A 16,204-nucleotide genomic window follows, 5' to 3' on the forward strand; every position below is an offset into this window, starting at 1 on the left:
CTACAGAAGCACTCCCCAGAGCCGGGCAACCAGCCACTGACCTACTGTCTACCTGAATGGACCTGCCTATGCTGGACATTTCATCTCAACGGAATCATACACTCTGTGGCCTTCTGTGTCTGGCTTTCTCTTTAATTTAGCGTAATGTTTCCAAGGCTCGTCCATGATGCAGCATGCACTTCATTCCTTTTTATGGCTGAATAGTATTCCATTATGCGAATGCCACGCTTGTGTGTGCACTCATAAGCTGATGGGCATTTTAGTCGCTTCCACTTTGGAGCTGTTATGAATATAAGGCTATAAATTCCTGCACAGGTTTTTGTATGGGCGCGTTTTCACTTCTCCTGGGTAGATTATCTAGGAGTGGAACTGCTAGGTCATATGGTAACTCTGTGTAGCTTTTTGAAGAACTACCAGACTGCTTTCCACTGTGGCTGCACCATTTTACATTCCTCAGAGTCTATCAGGATTTTAGTCTCTCCACACCCTCATCCAACACTCGTTACTGTCCATCTTTCTGATTACAGTCATTCCCATGGGTATAAAGCAGTGCCTCATCATGGTTTCGTTATTTCACCAATGATGAATATGTCGTGCATCTCCTCTTATGCTCATTAGCCATTTGTATCTCTTCTTCAGAGGCGTCTCCTCAAACCATTTGCTCGTTTTTACATCGGCTTATTTGTCTTTATATTATTGAACTGTAAGAGTTCTTTACATATTCTGGATACTAGATCCTTATCAAAAATGATCTGCAGGGCTTCCCTGGTGGCGCAGCGGTTCAGAGTCCGCCTGCCGATGCAGGGGACACGGGTTCGTGCCCCGGTCCGGGAAGATCCCACACGCCGCAGAGCGGCTGGGCCCGTGAGCCATGGCCGCTGAGCCTGCACGTCCGGAGCCTGTGCTCCGCAACGGGAGAGGCCACAACAGCGAGAGGCCCGCATAACGCCAAAAAAAAAAAAAAAGATCTGCAAATATTTTCTCTCTGTTCTGTGAGTAGTCCTTTCACTTTCTTAACAGAATACCTTTGAAACACAAGCTCCTTCCCTTTAATGAAATCCAATTTATCAGTGTTATTGTAAATAAAACTCTTTTCTTCATTTCCCTTTTCACTGTTCATTTCTAGGATACAGAAATACGAATTATTTCTATTATATAAACTGATCTTGTATCCTGCAACCTTGCTGAACCAGATTATTCGTTCTAACAGGTTTGTGTGTGTGTTGTGTACGTGTGTATTCCTTAGGACTTTCCATACACAAGATGATTTCATCTGCAAATTGAGTTTACTTACTCCTTTCCAATTTGAATGCCTGCTATTTATTTTTCTTGCCCAACCGCCCCAATTGGAACCTCCAGAACAATGCTGAATGGAAATGGGGAGTGGACATCCTTGTCTTTTTGCTGATCTTAGGGGAAAGGTTTGGTGTTTCACCACTAAGCATGATGTCGGCTGTGGTTTTCTCAGAGATGCCCTTTATCAGGTAGAGGAAGTTCTCTCCTATTCCTGGCTCGTTGAGTGTTTTTATCATGAAAGGGTGATGGATTTTGTCAAGTGTTTTCTCTGCGTCTACTGAGGTGATCGTGGGTTTTGTCCTTTATACTCTTAGTATGGCATTGCGTTGACTTTTACATGTTGGGCCAACCTTGCATTCCTGGGGTGAAGCCCACTTAGTCACGGTGCATAATCCTTTCATACGCTGTCAGATCCAGTTCGCTGGCGCGCTGCTGCGGATTTGAGCGCCTGCATCCATCCGTAGGACTGGTGTGTAGTTTTCTTGTGGTATTGTCTGTCTGGTTTTGGTATCAGGGTAAAACTGACCTCACAGAACAAGCTGGGAAACTTCCTTCCGCGTCCATTTTCTGGCTGTTTGTGAGGCAGCAATGTTAACTCTTTTTAAAACATTTAATAGAATTCACCAGTGAAGCCATCATGTCCTGGGGTTTTTCTTTATGGGAAGTTGTTTTTTTTTTAATCTTTTTACATGGTATAGGCTATTCAGCCATCATTTTTACAAAAGGGTGATTTTATGCGGTTCAACTCAACACATTCTTCCTTCTACATATTTTCTGTTTGTATTCCTCACCCAACACTCAACAAGGAAGAGGGCATTGGAGCTTTCTCATCAATTTGAACCAGGTTTTTATGGTTCACATTTGGCGGATTTTTTTAAGGTTTGTTACTTGCTTTTAAATTCTGGTTTTATCTTATCTGGTTATACCAAAAAATTAAATTTGTATTAGTCAAATCTACTTAATGTTTCCTTGGTAATTTGTTTCACTACAGCTTTTAAGATCATAGAATTTCTCCATTTAATTAGTTGAATGTTAAATTATATTTCCTCCAGTACCTCTTTCCCCTTCAGTGACTCGCAAAAAGTAATCCTTCCTGTTTTCATAACTGAAGCAGAATCCGGCAAACACCCTCATCGAGACCCGTATGAAACACCTGTACTCTCATCCAGCTCCACGGCAGCCCTCCCACACCGCGCCACTTGCTTTGGTACGTGTTTCTTCAAACCTTCTCCAGTGTTTGCTGTGGGTTTTCTCACAGTATTTGCTGACAAAGAGATGCACCTTAGTTTGTTCTCATAATGTTTTCAGCCATTTCTACCAGCACAGGAAGGAAGTATTTCCCCAATGGCAGGAGGCCTTTTATCTTTCACAATTAAGAAACCTCAGAAGAGGTTTCTAAATATTTATCACAAAGCTAACAACATCCTGTAAAGTGTTGCACTGAGCCCTGAATGGCAGCAGACAGCCCTGCCTGGCCTGGAGAGCTGTGCCTCGTGTTCCGGCGTGTGGCACGGAAGTCTCACGAATCACACGCGCTCCTGGGCTGACCTCCCCGGGCACAGCACACACCTGAGGGAGGCTCACGAAGGGCAGGAGTGCTTCAAACCCCCTCTTTCAAATAGGCTTCTTGAAAACTGACATGTTGCTGGCCCACCTCTAGGGGGATGTGATGAGATGGACTTTTCACTCCGTGAAGTGCTGACAAAGCTGGAGGCGGGAAGGGCACCGTCAGCACCTCCATATTCTCCCTCCTGGGGGCAGGGTCCTCTCATCCGCGACTGCTGGTTACTCACAGGCATCTTTTCATGCCACTGGTCCACCTCAGCAAGGGCAGTACGGGTAAAACAGAACACGCTGCAAGTGCTGAGTTAGCCGGCGTGCACACAAGGCAGCCTGGCACCAGCCCTCCACGTGAGCGTCTCCAGGCCCGGGGCGGCTCAAGGACCAAACACGACACACAGAGCCCGAGCAGGCACCGGTGCCGACTGTATGCATAACACCAGAGGAACACTGGCTCACCTTTTCCATACAACATATAACCAAAGCCAGCAACTTTGCAACAAGGCTGTTACTTTCGCAGTTTCATAGCAGACCCTGGCGTCCAGCAGAGACACCCTTCTTGGAGCTTCCCTCATGATAAAGAAGAAAGGTCTGATCAAGCACACAGAGAAGTCAGATGGTATCTTTCCAGCTACTGTTAGCATCTTCAAACAGAAACCCAGCACCCTCTGCTGCTGCCAGCCACGGCGCCTCCACTGGCGCCCACTGCTGGTGTGCTGCAGTCACCCTAACGCTTTACTCTTCCTGGCATTTTCCCAGGAGATGTTCTACTGGTTATTGCTGGGATGCAGAAAAGTGAGGACTTTTGTCTGCTTTTCATGTACCCAGTTACTGTGCTGACCTTTCTAATTAACTGCAGTCATTTTCTGGTTAGTTTGCTTGTGTTTCTGGGTACATAAACATATTCTGTCTCATTCGTTCTAACAGTTACATTTACTTGTTTCAATCTTACTTCTTTGGATAGAATTGCCAAAATAATATTTAATAATTCATCTGTTATTTGAAGAGTTATTTCTTCTACGCCCTCCAAAGAGCTTATAATCCCAGTGGTTAGAAACAAAGAAGCAAAACACAGTTAAGTCAAATGGCAGCCGCAGCTAAGGAGAAAAACAGAGCAGAAGAGGGGATGGTGGGACTCCCAGTCTCAATAAGGTGCTCGCGCTGAGAAGGTGATACCTGAGCAGAGACGGGGGAAGGTGAGGGAATAAGCCAGACTGACATCTGGGGGAAAGGATTCTGGACAAAGTAAACAAGAGCAAAGACTCTGAGGCCCCCCATGCTGGCACATCCTGTAGCAGCGGGGAGGCCACTGTGGCTCGGTGTCCAAAGGAGTGGAGGTGGGGGAGGAGGTGGCGGGGAGGAGGGAGAGGCGAGGAGGTGGGGGAGGGGGAGGAGGACAACGTCGGGGAGGAGGTCGGGGGTGAGGGGGAGAGGTGAGGAGGTGGGGGAGGAGGACGATGTGGGGGAGGAGGTCGTGGGGAGGAGGTGGGGGGGAGGGGGAGAGGTGAGGAGGTGGGGGAGGAGGACGACCTGGGGGAGGAGGGGAGGGAGGTGGGGGAGAAGGTCGTGGGGGAGGACGTGGGGAGGAGGGGAAGGGGGAGGCGAGGAGGAGGGGGAGGGGGAGGGGAGGAGGACGACGTGGGGGAGGAGGAAGAGGGGGCCAAGTCATGTGGCCCCGGAGGGCCACTCTAACAACCTTGGACTTTACCCCGAGTAAGACGGGAGGCTGCCAGGAAGAAGCACGGGCAGTGCTGGGGACAGCTGGGGGCTCCTTCAACAACCCGGAGAGGGCCTGGTTTAGGCCACGGTGGCAGAGTGAAAAGGATGTGAGGACAGGCTGGATGTGAGCTCTGAGAACGGAGGGGTCGAGGCTGGCTCCAAGGTTCCAGCGTGAGCCAAACGGGATGGGAGCGCTGTCCGCCACTGAGACCAGGAAGACGGGGGAGCGGGTTTGCGGAGGAGTTGGGTAAGACAACGAGTTCAGACTTCCACATGCTGAGACACCTTACAGACCCAAGAGGGGACGTCTGACAGGCTCCCGGGTCCAAGGCTCTGGGGCTGGTGAGGGGATCCAGCTGGGAGTCATCGGTACACACGGGGGTCCTCAAACAAGGTCACCAAGTCAGCGAGCAGTCCCAACAAGGAGGATGAGGGGCGGCTGTGAGCCTGGGAGGAGCCAGGCGTGCGTGGTGTCACGGGAGCCGCCTGGGGCCCTACGCCGGGAAGGAAGGGCAGCCTGTGGCACACGTGGTGAGAGGTGGGGGCGAGCACCAGACGCTGTCAGGGGCTCAGGCAGCCCCATGGGGTCACCTGGAGACCCTGGCCAGAAGCCTGCCAGGGATTGCTGGGGCAAAACCAGCCCGGAGGCCGCTCGTGAGACCGGGAGGTGGCCATCTCGAAGGGGGTGCCCGAGGGTGCTGTCCAGCTGTCACCTAGAAGGTCACGGCATGCACACCGTGAGTGGACAGAGGGGCAGGGCGCAGACACTCCTCCCCGGCAGCTGAGCCCTGAAGGAAGGAGAGAGGGGTGCGGGCCGGGGTGGGGGGGTGAGAAAAGAAACTCCGAAGGCTGCCACACCCGGAATGCCGCTCGTGGACAAGAGTGAGATGTGAATGTTTACGGGATTTCTGCCCAGACAGAAGAGATGCTCGCTCGGCCAACAGCTACCGCCGGTGCCCCCCACGGGCCAGGAGCTCTTCCAGGCGCTGGGAGGGCAACAACCGCCCCGACACGGCCCCTCACTGAGGACCAGCGTCCCAAGGGGGCATCTGACAGAAAAAGCGCCAGAGGGTGACCGAAGCCAGAAAGAAAACCCCAGGGTGAGGGCCAGAGCGCAGGGGCCGCAGGGCCGGATCCGGCTCAGGGCGGTGGCCTGGGGCCACGTGGGCAACGACACGTCGGCAGTGCCCTGCCTAGCCGGCTGGTGGAGCGCTAGGAGGCCGGCTCCCATGTGCAGAGACCTGGGAGGGACACAGGATGGGGCGGGGAGCCGGGGGAGGTCTGGCTCAGATGGGGCAGGGCACGGGGGCCGCTGTCATGATGGGAAAGGGGACAAGGCCAGGCCCCAGGGGCTGCGTGTGGTGGCAGGGGAAGGCTGGCTCTGTGGACAGTGAGACCATCGACCCAGCTGGGGGTTTTCTCCCCTCGGCCACATTCTGCGCGATAGTCCAGTTATCAAACTACTCAGCAATATTTAGTTGTTAACTATTGGTTAGCAGTGATTGAAACAGTGAATAATTCTGGTTTTCAAAAGGTTGTAAAAAACGTACACCTGAAAATAACCAACTGTTACCCCGGTGGAAACTGCTTGGCCAGGTTCAGGTCAGCATCAAACATCCCACCTCAGCCTGCCCGAGGCCTTTTCCCGGCCCGTCTTCCCACCCCGCCCCCCGGCCCGTGTCGCCAGCCAGGCACTCAGTGGCCCCTGCCCCCTTTGCAGGGCTCTGGGGACGTCCGAGCTGCCTTGCTGCAGTGGGACCGTGAGCCTTCCGTGTCAGGGTTGCCAAGACTTAAACTCAACCCACATGGCTCCTCCCCGAAATACGCCTCCCCGGCCACCCCCAAACAAGTGCGCTGAAACCCTGTGTCCCTCGTTTAATGCCTCCTGCCACCAAGCGTGTGACCAGGACGGGGCCTCACCCGTCTCTCGGGGACCCCCTCTCCAGGGTTTGTTCCGAGAGTTCCAAGAGCGCAGATGTCACGTGCTCAGTGATCATGGTGGTTACAGACCCGGCGGAAGCCAGGGGCCCGAGGCGTGTGTGGTGGCCACACGGCTCCCCCACCAGCTCTGCCACCACCTGCCCAGGGCTGAGGGTCAGCGCTGGCTCCAACAGCCCACCCCTTACAGAGAAATGGAGATTAGAAAGCCCTTTCCTCTCCAGACTTGAAATCTGCTTAAAACACTAACCATACTTAAAAACACAAGCAGCGAGCAGGGACCCCTCATGTCAACCCACGTCTCTCCGGGAGGGCCCGGCACGGAGGACGCAAGGACAGGACATGCCACCAGGTCGCCTTTGTTTGGTCAAACGTCCCTCCAGCGACAGTGAGAGAGAGGGGAGCGCGAAGCCAGGTGGACGCGCGGCACACACTTCAGAGAGGGGCACGCAGCGGAGCTCTGGGTGTGCAGGGCTCTGGAAGCCAAGGCCACGTGCGGGCTCTTTCAGCTGAGAACAAGCACTGCCCTGAAGGTGTGACGAGGCTGCAGCCTGAGAAGAAGGCAATCATGACGCAAGCAGCTGCGGACCAGAGACGGCCAGCGTCTGAGGGAGGGACTGGCTCACTCGGGAAATCACAAAACCTAAAGTAGAAAGAGGTTAGGCCCCAGCCATGGCCACCACCTGGGACACAGCATAATCAGATACTTGTCTCAAAAGTCCAAACACTTTATGCTACCAGCGTCTCTCAAATTTGAGAACACGTGATTCCCCCAAGCCAGGCTGAGGCCAAGTTTGTAAAACCGCACTGAAAGTTATAACTTTAGCATGTAACTGGCGCACAAACTTTCTACAAGTACAAAGCCAGGATTTGAAATTGCAGGGCAGTACTTGGTCAACAACACTGTCACCACGTTAAAAGCAGCAGATTTTTTCAAAGACACAGGAGAATCTGCCTCCAGGCCCAGCTGGGAGCAACGGCCACACTCCCAGCCTGTCACATGTGGCGAGGAGGGGACGGCTGGGAGAGGGGCTGGGGAGCCAGGATGAGGCTCCAGGTGAGCCCAGAGATGGGTCCAGGTGAGCTCAAGGGGAGGAATCAGGGTCCAAAGCAGGTTTCCAGCGACGATGCCAGGTCCCTCCCCTGGGCTGAGCGAACTCCCACCTGACCTGGACGGTGACAAAGAAGGCCTCTAAAATATGATTTTCCTTCAGCTATCCAAATGAAAAAACAGAAATAAAAACTCCAAAAACGAATGGGATAACTAGCAAAGTCATTTGGAGAATAAACACAAATTGCTTTTATACTCAGAAAAAACATCTAAAAACATAATTAGAACAGGGTTTCCAGTTGACGAGGGTGGATCACGCACTCGAGCTTCCATTTCTCCTTCCCTGAGGCCTGAGGGGCACGGCCCACAACCCCACACACTGCAGGGAAAGGTGCCAGCCAGGGCCAGAGCACCAGGTGCCCGGACACGCCCGCTGCAGTAAGAACAAGTTCCCCACAGCAAGGTGCAGACCAGTGGTTCTCATGGGGACCACCTGCGCCCCCAGCCCAGGACAAGCAGCAAAGCTAGAGGCACCCAGAGGCGTGCTCCTGCCGCCAAGACGCATCCATACGTCCACAGGCCCCAGGGGGAGCAGGGGCTCCGGGGGAGAGGGCCCGGGTCAGGGCGAGCCGGGAGCCGCCACCAAGGGCCGCTCCACCCTCTGGCCACTCTGCCAGGAGAGAAGAGCAGAAGAGCTTACCAGCCCTGAGGCTATGACGAGGCTGCCCAGCCCTCCAACAGGGAGGAGTCCCCATCCTGTGTGAAGGGGACTTGCCGGCTGCACGCTCGTCCCTGCTACCCTGCAGGAGGAGCTGCCTTCAGACTAGAGAAGCACAACCTATGCCTTCCAGAATGCCCACCCTCAGCCCTCACCCCCTGCCCCCCTGCCCTGTCCCCCTGCGCCCCCTGCCTCTTGACTCTCTCCAGACCATGAACAGCACAGCTCCCGAGCCAACAGCTCTTCCCATGTTCCTGGTGAAACTTCCTCATTATCCAGTAGAAATTACTCCTGATAAAAATGTTAACTCAGCAGTGACACACATGTCAAGAGAACAGAGGAATTATCCTGTGGGATCTAAATAATCTGTCAGGGAAAACGGAGATAGTACCTTGCAAAAATTCTACTTTTGAAAATCATTCCAGAAAAGAAGTAAAATTTCTTTATTTGGCAAGCTCACTTGAAATGATACTATAATATTTCTTGGGACTTCCCTGGTGGTGCAGTGGTTAAGAATCCGCCTGCCAATGCAGGGGACACGGGTTCGAGCCCTGGTCCGGGAAGATCCCACATGCCGCGGAGCAACTAAGTCCATGAGCCACAACTACTGAGCCTGCGTGCCTGGAGCCCGTGCTCTGCAACGAAAGAAGCCACCGCAATAAAGAGTAGCCCCCACTCGCCGCAACTAGAGAAAGCCCACGCGCAGCAACGAAGACCCAATGCAGCCAAAAAACAAAAACAAAATCCTTTACCTCTAGAAGTATCTGCCTAACTACATTAATCAAAGCCTGTCTGATAAGTCTGCAACTCAGACTCCGTTCACGGTTATGAAACGCGAGAGCACGACTCGGAGGAGGGATCCTGCCTGTCCGGTGTTCCCCACATTCACCACCACAGTTTTCATCCTTGAACCTTCTTGTCTGTCCGTCAAGCGGCAGGCCCGGCAGGGGCTGAGGGAGACCAAAGCTCACAGTCAGCGGTTCCCACTCACACCCCTTTGTTTTGGTCGGTGCCTCGGGCAGCAGAGAATCGTGGCCTATGAGCCGCAGGGTCTTGGGGAGTGGAGTGTCAGAACGGCACGCCCTACACCTGCGGTCCAGCAAACAGGCATCTGGCTCAGGCCGGCAGCGCTTCCCTTCCTTCCCTTCAGCTACCTTCCCACAGCCAGAGCCCTCTCTTCACCCTGAGCCGACCCAGGCGCCAGGAGTAAACAACCTCAGAGGCGTTGAGGACCCTCCCGAGGTCTCCCAGGAAGTGAACGCAGAGCTCACAGCAACCTGGCCACACCGCACCCCCCCTCTGTCACCACTGACGTGGACAGGGATGCTGGGTCCTCCGGGAGGAGAGATGCGACGTGGCCCCCGGGAAAGGAATTCAGACGCACGTAGGATCGGCCGCAGCTCTCCTGGGAATGTTATAACCTTGAGCGTTGAAGGAATTTACTCCCAGGTGCTTCGCTGTAGTCAATCACCATCGAATCCTCTACTAACTAGGGAAGAACTAGCACCGACCCCTCTCCCGGGAACACCGATTTCATCCCAGCGTTAAGTCGACTTGCCTCAGCGACCATCCAAGGTCACCCAACTGGCGACCGAGTGGCAAGGGCTGTATTTCAGGTTTGGTGACGCCCTGCAAATGGGTTCCCATTGGGTCGTGAGGTCTCTCCTCACAGGTTCCCTAATTAGAGGCTGGAAGCCATCCATCAACACCGTCTGACACGAGCTTCCGGGAGGATAGCTGGACACCAACCGCCCTTCACGGTGGGCACTCTGGCTGGGCGCCCGCGACCCCACAGCCCTGAGACCCCAGCCTCCAAAGTCGCCAGCCTGTCTACGACCAGGACTGTCGCTGATGCAGTTCACGGTATTATAGGACGAAGGGGCCACAATCGGGCTCCGGAGGGAGAAGCGGGGCGCCAGGCAGACGCGCTCCCCGCCCTGTCACGAAGGCAGGAGGGAGCATGGATGGCCAGACGCCACACCCGCCCGGCCCTCAGGTCCCCTGCCCCCGGGGAGCCTGGCCGCCAGCCCAGGACCCCAGAGAGACGGGCCCCCAGCCCCTGGGGAGCCAGGCCCCCAGAGTCCGGCCCCCGGGGAGCCCAGCCCCCAGATCCCCGGCCCCGGGGAAGTCCGGCCCCCAGACCCCCGGCCTCCGCCCGGCGCCCCATGCCGCCCTCCGGCCTTCGCCCCGCCCCTCCCCCTCCCCTCAGAGGCCGCCCGGCCAGGCGCGGGCGCCCCCCGGCCGCAGACCCCACCTTGAGGGTCGGATACTCCTGCACCTTCAGGGTCATGGAGAGCTGACCCGCGGACTCTTGCACCGCCATCTTGGACCGGCCAAAACATTAGCGGGCGGAGCGGAAGCGCGGCGCGCGGCACGCCGGGTAGTGACGTCGCGGGGCGGGGCGGGCCGATGCCTGCACCAATCACGCCCGCCCCCGCCCCGTGGCGGAGGATGGGCGCCGAGAGGCGTCCACTCCACCCAATCATCGCCGGTCTTTCTCTCGTTCAGCCAATCAGAGGGAAGAATGGCTGGGCGTGGTCTCTCCTTGAACTTGAGGCGGGGCGGGGCGGGGCGGGGCGGGGCGGGGCGGCTTCTCTCCACCCGTCGCTCGCTTGCTGCCCCAGCCCCAGTGCTACCTTCCCAGAGCGCCCCCGGGGGTTGAGGGCCGGGGTCCTGCTAGGAGCGCGGCTATGGGGGTGACTGGGCTCGCGTGGGGCGGCCCCTGGAGGCAATGACCCCTCCCTCCTGATTAGGAGCCCTCCTTGCAGTGACCCTGCGTGGTAGTCGTGGCCAGAATGTCTGCAGGCCACGGGTGCCTGTCAGCCGGCTACTTTCCATGGGCCCCTCTCCGCAGAGGAATGCGTCTGGAGCTTGACACGGAGCCGCAGGTTCCCGCTGAGGAAGAGGAGAACTGAACTGGTTAAGGAAAGAGGCTCCCACAGTGTAACAAGGACCCGGTGCGGGGAGAGCATCCAGCATCCCTGGCGTCCACACAGATTCTAGTTTCCTTTCAACCACTTCACATTCTTATTCCCTTTTATTCCTTTTAAAAATAGAAATTAAATTAGGTTTCACTAGTTAAGAGAAGACTTTCAAATTAAGCCACATCTCACACTCATTTCTGAAACGATTTTTTAAAAAGAAATATTAAGTTTAGCATTGAAAAAAACACCTAAGGCGACACAAGAAAGCCACTGTCGAAATGGGAGCCACTCGGACTCTCTACCCTCACCCCCACCAGCCCCCACGCCCTGCAGCATTCTAGCAGAATCATGGCAATAACCGAATCACGGGAGAATGAGAAGCTTCCTGTCCTGGATAAAACCAAGTTCCTGGAACCTGATCACATCAACCAGAGTAACAGCATCAAGGCAATCAGAGCCTGTGCAGCTCAAGGCTAAGCTCAAGCCTCTGTCAACTGTAATAATATGACAGCCAGTTATTTCACCAACAAAAGGGAGTTTACTCAGGAATAGTGGAGGAACTTCGATTCGGAATATGCAAACAAGGACAGACCACAAGCAAACCCAGGGAACAAGAAATGGGGACTTGCTTTTACAGGGAAAAGGAGGAGTTGGGAGGGGCTGTGATAACGGAAGAGTCCATTGGAAGAGCTGGGGGGGGGGAGCGTGGAGGCTTCCCATTGGCTGAGCTGCTGCAGTCTCTGATTGGCTGGGCTCTGGGGGGGTGGGGTTGGAGGGAAGTTTTCTTATTCCTGCTGGATAGTAGGTAGAGGCATCTTCCTGTTTGGGATAATTGACATGCATGGTGGGTGTGAGGGCACCCACTGCGGGCCTGTCCTGACTCCAAAGGTTAGTGGAATGCTCCTTAATTAATTCTACATTTTCCCCTTTTGCTCAAGATCTTTCCTTGAAAGCATCACTGATCAAGAGTCAGGATCTCCTCACCTAGTGGTTTGCCCCAGTTAACTTAAAACCAGTAATTAGGGTCAGCATTTGGATCTTCAGAGGCTCTCATTTTAAAGAGGCAGGTTTTCATGGAGGAGGAGAGAGGAAGGTGGTGTTGGGGGCAGGGCCTGAGCACAAGATGGTTTCTAGGGGCAGAGTCTGAGGCAAAGGGAGTGGGAAGACACATAAGACCCTACCTGAGACAAAGAAATTGGGGTCGGGGGGGACACAAGAAGCACAAGGCTTTGGAAGCCATTTTGTTCTCCTTTTTTTCTTTGCTTTTTTTTTTTTTTTTGGTTGTTTCAGCCAATTTAGAAATGGTATCTTGCAAAGAAGCAATTTTACAGTTTTGTGCATGTTTGGAAGCTTCCGGTTACCAGTGAAAACAAATATGCCATTCATTTTGTTTAATTTTAGAACCACGGTCCTCCAATGTAATCTTAAGAAAAACAAGTTTAGGGAGATTGAACCTTCCCCATAATGGCCACTGTAATTCCAGATTACTTTTGGTTTGTCCAGCCCACTTAGCTAAAAATGGGCATGTGGGGAATCCATAGTTTTTTAAAAATTATTAATTAATTAATTAATTAATTTTTGGCTGCATTGGGTCTTTGTTGCTGCATGCGGGCTTTCTCTAGTTGCAGGGAGCAGGGGCTACTCTTCGTTGTGGTGCACGGGCTTCTCATTGTGGCGGCTTCTCTTGTTGCGGAGCACGGGCTCTAGGGCACGTGGGCTTCACTAGTTGTGACATGTGGGCTCAGTGGTTGTGGCTCACTGGCTCTAGAGCGCAGGCTCAGTAGTTGTGATGCATGGGCTTAGTTGCTCCATGGCATGTGGGATCTTCCTAGACCAGGGCTCGAACCCATGTCCCCTGCATTGGCAGGTGAATTCTTAACCACTGTGCCACAAGGGAAGCCTGGATCCATAGTTTTTAAACATGAAACTGGCTGGAGTCCCTGAAGGAGGGCTGCCCTCAAAACATTTAGGTGACTGGGATCCCATTTCCCTTAGTTCTCCTGGAAACCCAATGAAGTTGCTAAAGTCCTAGCCCAGATTCCAAAAGGAATAAAACGAATTCCTAGAACACAGCTCAATCCCCCCAAAAGAATCTTGTCACTCCATGCTCCAGACAACAACTGAGTACTCACTAAAGGTAAAGTCTTGAACTGGAATGGACAAAACTTTCCCCCTGAAACAACAAAGACTTTCCAGATCCCAAATAAAATTGGAGAGCTCAAAATGCAAAAAGAGCAAAACTTGAAGTCTAAGAAGAGATTCACCAAAACGAAAGCAGGTGGCAATTCATGGAAGTGATGAGCACAAGGGGCTCAGTGTGAGTACCTTGCTCAATTCTGGGGGCCATTGCCTCTCGGGATTTGATGCCTTCAGATCCCACTTCTGACACCCTGTTCCTGCTGGTGAACAGACACAGAATGGTGAGCTTGTCCATGCTAATTTCTGGAGTGTGTGAAAGTGAGAAGGATAGAGATGGATTCCTGTGTATGGTACATGCCCCTCAGGAGACATTTGGAATGAAATTGTTGGTGTAAGCCTAGAAAAATGCATCTGTTCTAGAATTTGTTAAACACTTGCCAAGGGAAAAAAGGGATGTTACCAACTGAAATTGATCAGTTCATCTAATCACAGATCATAAGAACAGTAGTGTTCCCGCTTAGGAGCTTTAGGAAATTGTTTTTGTACTTCAAGCAGAAAAACTCTTCACTTCAACAGTATGAAATGAGCACATGCAGCTTTGGAAAACTGTATTGTTTAACCTAGGCTGTCTTGTTTACAAATTTCAGAAGTATAAAAATAAAATACTCTGGGGACTTCCCTGGTGGCACTGTGGTTAAGAATCTGTCTGCCAATGAAGGGGACACAGGTTCGATCCCTGGTCTGGGAAGATCCCACATGCCGCAGAGCAACTAAGCCCATGAACCACAACTACTGAGCCTGTGCTCTAGAGCCCGCGTGCCACAACTACAGAAGCCCACGCCCCTAGAGCCCATGCTCTGCAACAAGAGAAGCCACTGCAATGAGAAGCCCACACACCACAACAAAGAGTAGCACCTGCTCGATGCAACTAGAGAAAGCCTGTTGCACAAGGTTTCCCTTTTCTCCACATCCTCACCAACACTTGTGATCTTTTATCTTTTTCATAAGAGCCATTCTAACAGGTGTGAGGTGATATCTAATTGTGCTTTTGATTTGCATTTCCATGATAATTAGTGATGTTGAGCATCTTTTCATGTATCTGTTGGTCATTTGGGTGTCTTCCTTGCAAAAATGCCTGTTTAATCTTTCTGCCCATTTTAAATGGGTTTTTTGTTTTGTTATTGAGTGGTATTAATTTTTTAATAGATTTTGAATATTAACCCCTTATCTATGTTTTGCAAACATTTCCTCCCAGTCCATAGGTTGCCTTTTCATTTTGTTGATGGTTCCTTTGCTGTGCAGAAACTTTAAGTTTGATATAGTCCCACCTGTTGGTTTTTTCCTCTGTTGTCTGTGGTTCTGGTGTGATACCAAAAAAAAAAAAAAATCATTGCCAAAACCAATGTCAGGGAGCTTCTTCCCTATGTTTTCTACTAAGAATTTTAGGGTTTTGGGTCTTACATTTACATCTGATTCATTTTGAGTTAACTTTTTTGAGTGGTGTAAGACAGGAGTCCAATATCATGGTCTGCATGTGGTTTTCCAGTTTTCCCAGCACTGTTTGTTGAGGAGACTATCCTTTCCCCACTGGATGTTCCTGGCTCCTTATCAAATATTAGTTGACTGTATATGCAGGGGTTTAATTCTGGGCTCTCTATTCTGTTCCATTGTTCTATGTGTCTATTTTTATGCCAGGACCATGTTGTTTTAATTACTATAGCTTTATAGTATAGCTTCAAATCACGGCCAACTCTTTCTAGAAGGGTTTCTACTCAACCAGAGAAGGTCTTTAAGCCTAATTTGTTGAACATGCCTGCCCCCCAAACACATTGGCCGTAATAGTTGGCAAAAAAGCAGGGTGAATGGGAGTGTATGAGAACACTCTGAACTGCTGTTCAAGATTCCTGATTCCTAATGAGTGAAGGCCGGGTCAACACTGTCACAACATTAGGGAGTTCTTTGGGGTTCTTTCTCTAGACAGTTACACACAGAAAAACGCCACTGCTCAACAGGAACCTTGAATAATTTATAAATTGGCCTACTTTCTTAAAAGGCCCAGAGAAAAAATTGAGTGACATTTCTTCTGTTTTGGATTTTCTCTGATCTAAGAGTTCAAACTAGTTCCTGCTTTGATAAAGTTGTCTTAGTTTCATTCCTTAGGACAATGGTAGGAACTACAGAACACTGAACCTAAAAGCACTGATGTTCAGATGCACTCCCTCTACCTTTTGATCTAAAGCTATAGATGGTCCACGTTTTATGTTAACTGGGTGACTAAAATATGTCATTAAAATTCTTATGTTTTTAAGGTTATCACCTTTAGGTCAAACAACCATCAACTGGTTGTCAATTGTGCATGTCAATAGTGAAAAAGACAGAGCAAAAGGAGAAATAGACTCTTTACAGATATTAATGTTCAGTTAAACACCCTCCAAGTCCAACCTGGGATAAATGATTGATGCTTCCTACTACCTGCACGGGGTTCACTATTTACTATTTTTGTGGGAGTATAACAGAGACAGCATAGTGAGAACACTTTGCACATGTGGCAGGTCATACTTTACTCCTGTGTATTTAGATGTTTGTGGAATACCTATGTGTTAATGGAAGGTATTTACTATGATGGAGGGGAAGCAATCTTACTGCACGTGGTCCTTCAACCCTAACCTCCCGTCACCTACTCTTGCTGCAGGCATCTGTCTACACACGTGGCTAAGTTTCAATATGTATATTTTCCCACTATGGAAAATTTTAATCGGTCGGTCTTGTTTAGATTGCATAAGTCATTATGTCTGACATTCTTGTAACTACCGTGTGATCAATAAGAAATAATGCTTTTAAATATACACACACACACAG

The 16,204-nt window shown here is 51.6% G+C and overlaps 1 protein-coding gene across 3 annotated transcripts in view; it reads right to left on the reverse strand.

Annotated features, from left to right (window-relative positions):
* Window positions 1–10,651, reverse strand: part of MAEA (macrophage erythroblast attacher, E3 ubiquitin ligase) — a 31,130-nt gene extending 20,479 nt beyond the window's left edge. For all 3 annotated transcript variants that reach the window (XM_060013109.1, XM_060013108.1, XM_060013107.1), the window contains exon 1: window positions 10,537–10,651. In XM_060013109.1, the coding sequence (XP_059869092.1) occupies window positions 10,537–10,605 (69 nt within the window). In that variant the 5' untranslated portion in view covers window positions 10,606–10,651. The remainder of the gene's footprint in view (window positions 1–10,536) is intronic.
* Window positions 10,652–16,204: the final 5,553 nt, after the last annotated feature.

The sequence above is a fragment of the Delphinus delphis genome, chromosome 5 (genome assembly GCF_949987515.2).
Source record: "Delphinus delphis chromosome 5, mDelDel1.2, whole genome shotgun sequence".
NCBI classification, from domain to species: Eukaryota; Metazoa; Chordata; class Mammalia; order Artiodactyla; family Delphinidae; genus Delphinus; species Delphinus delphis.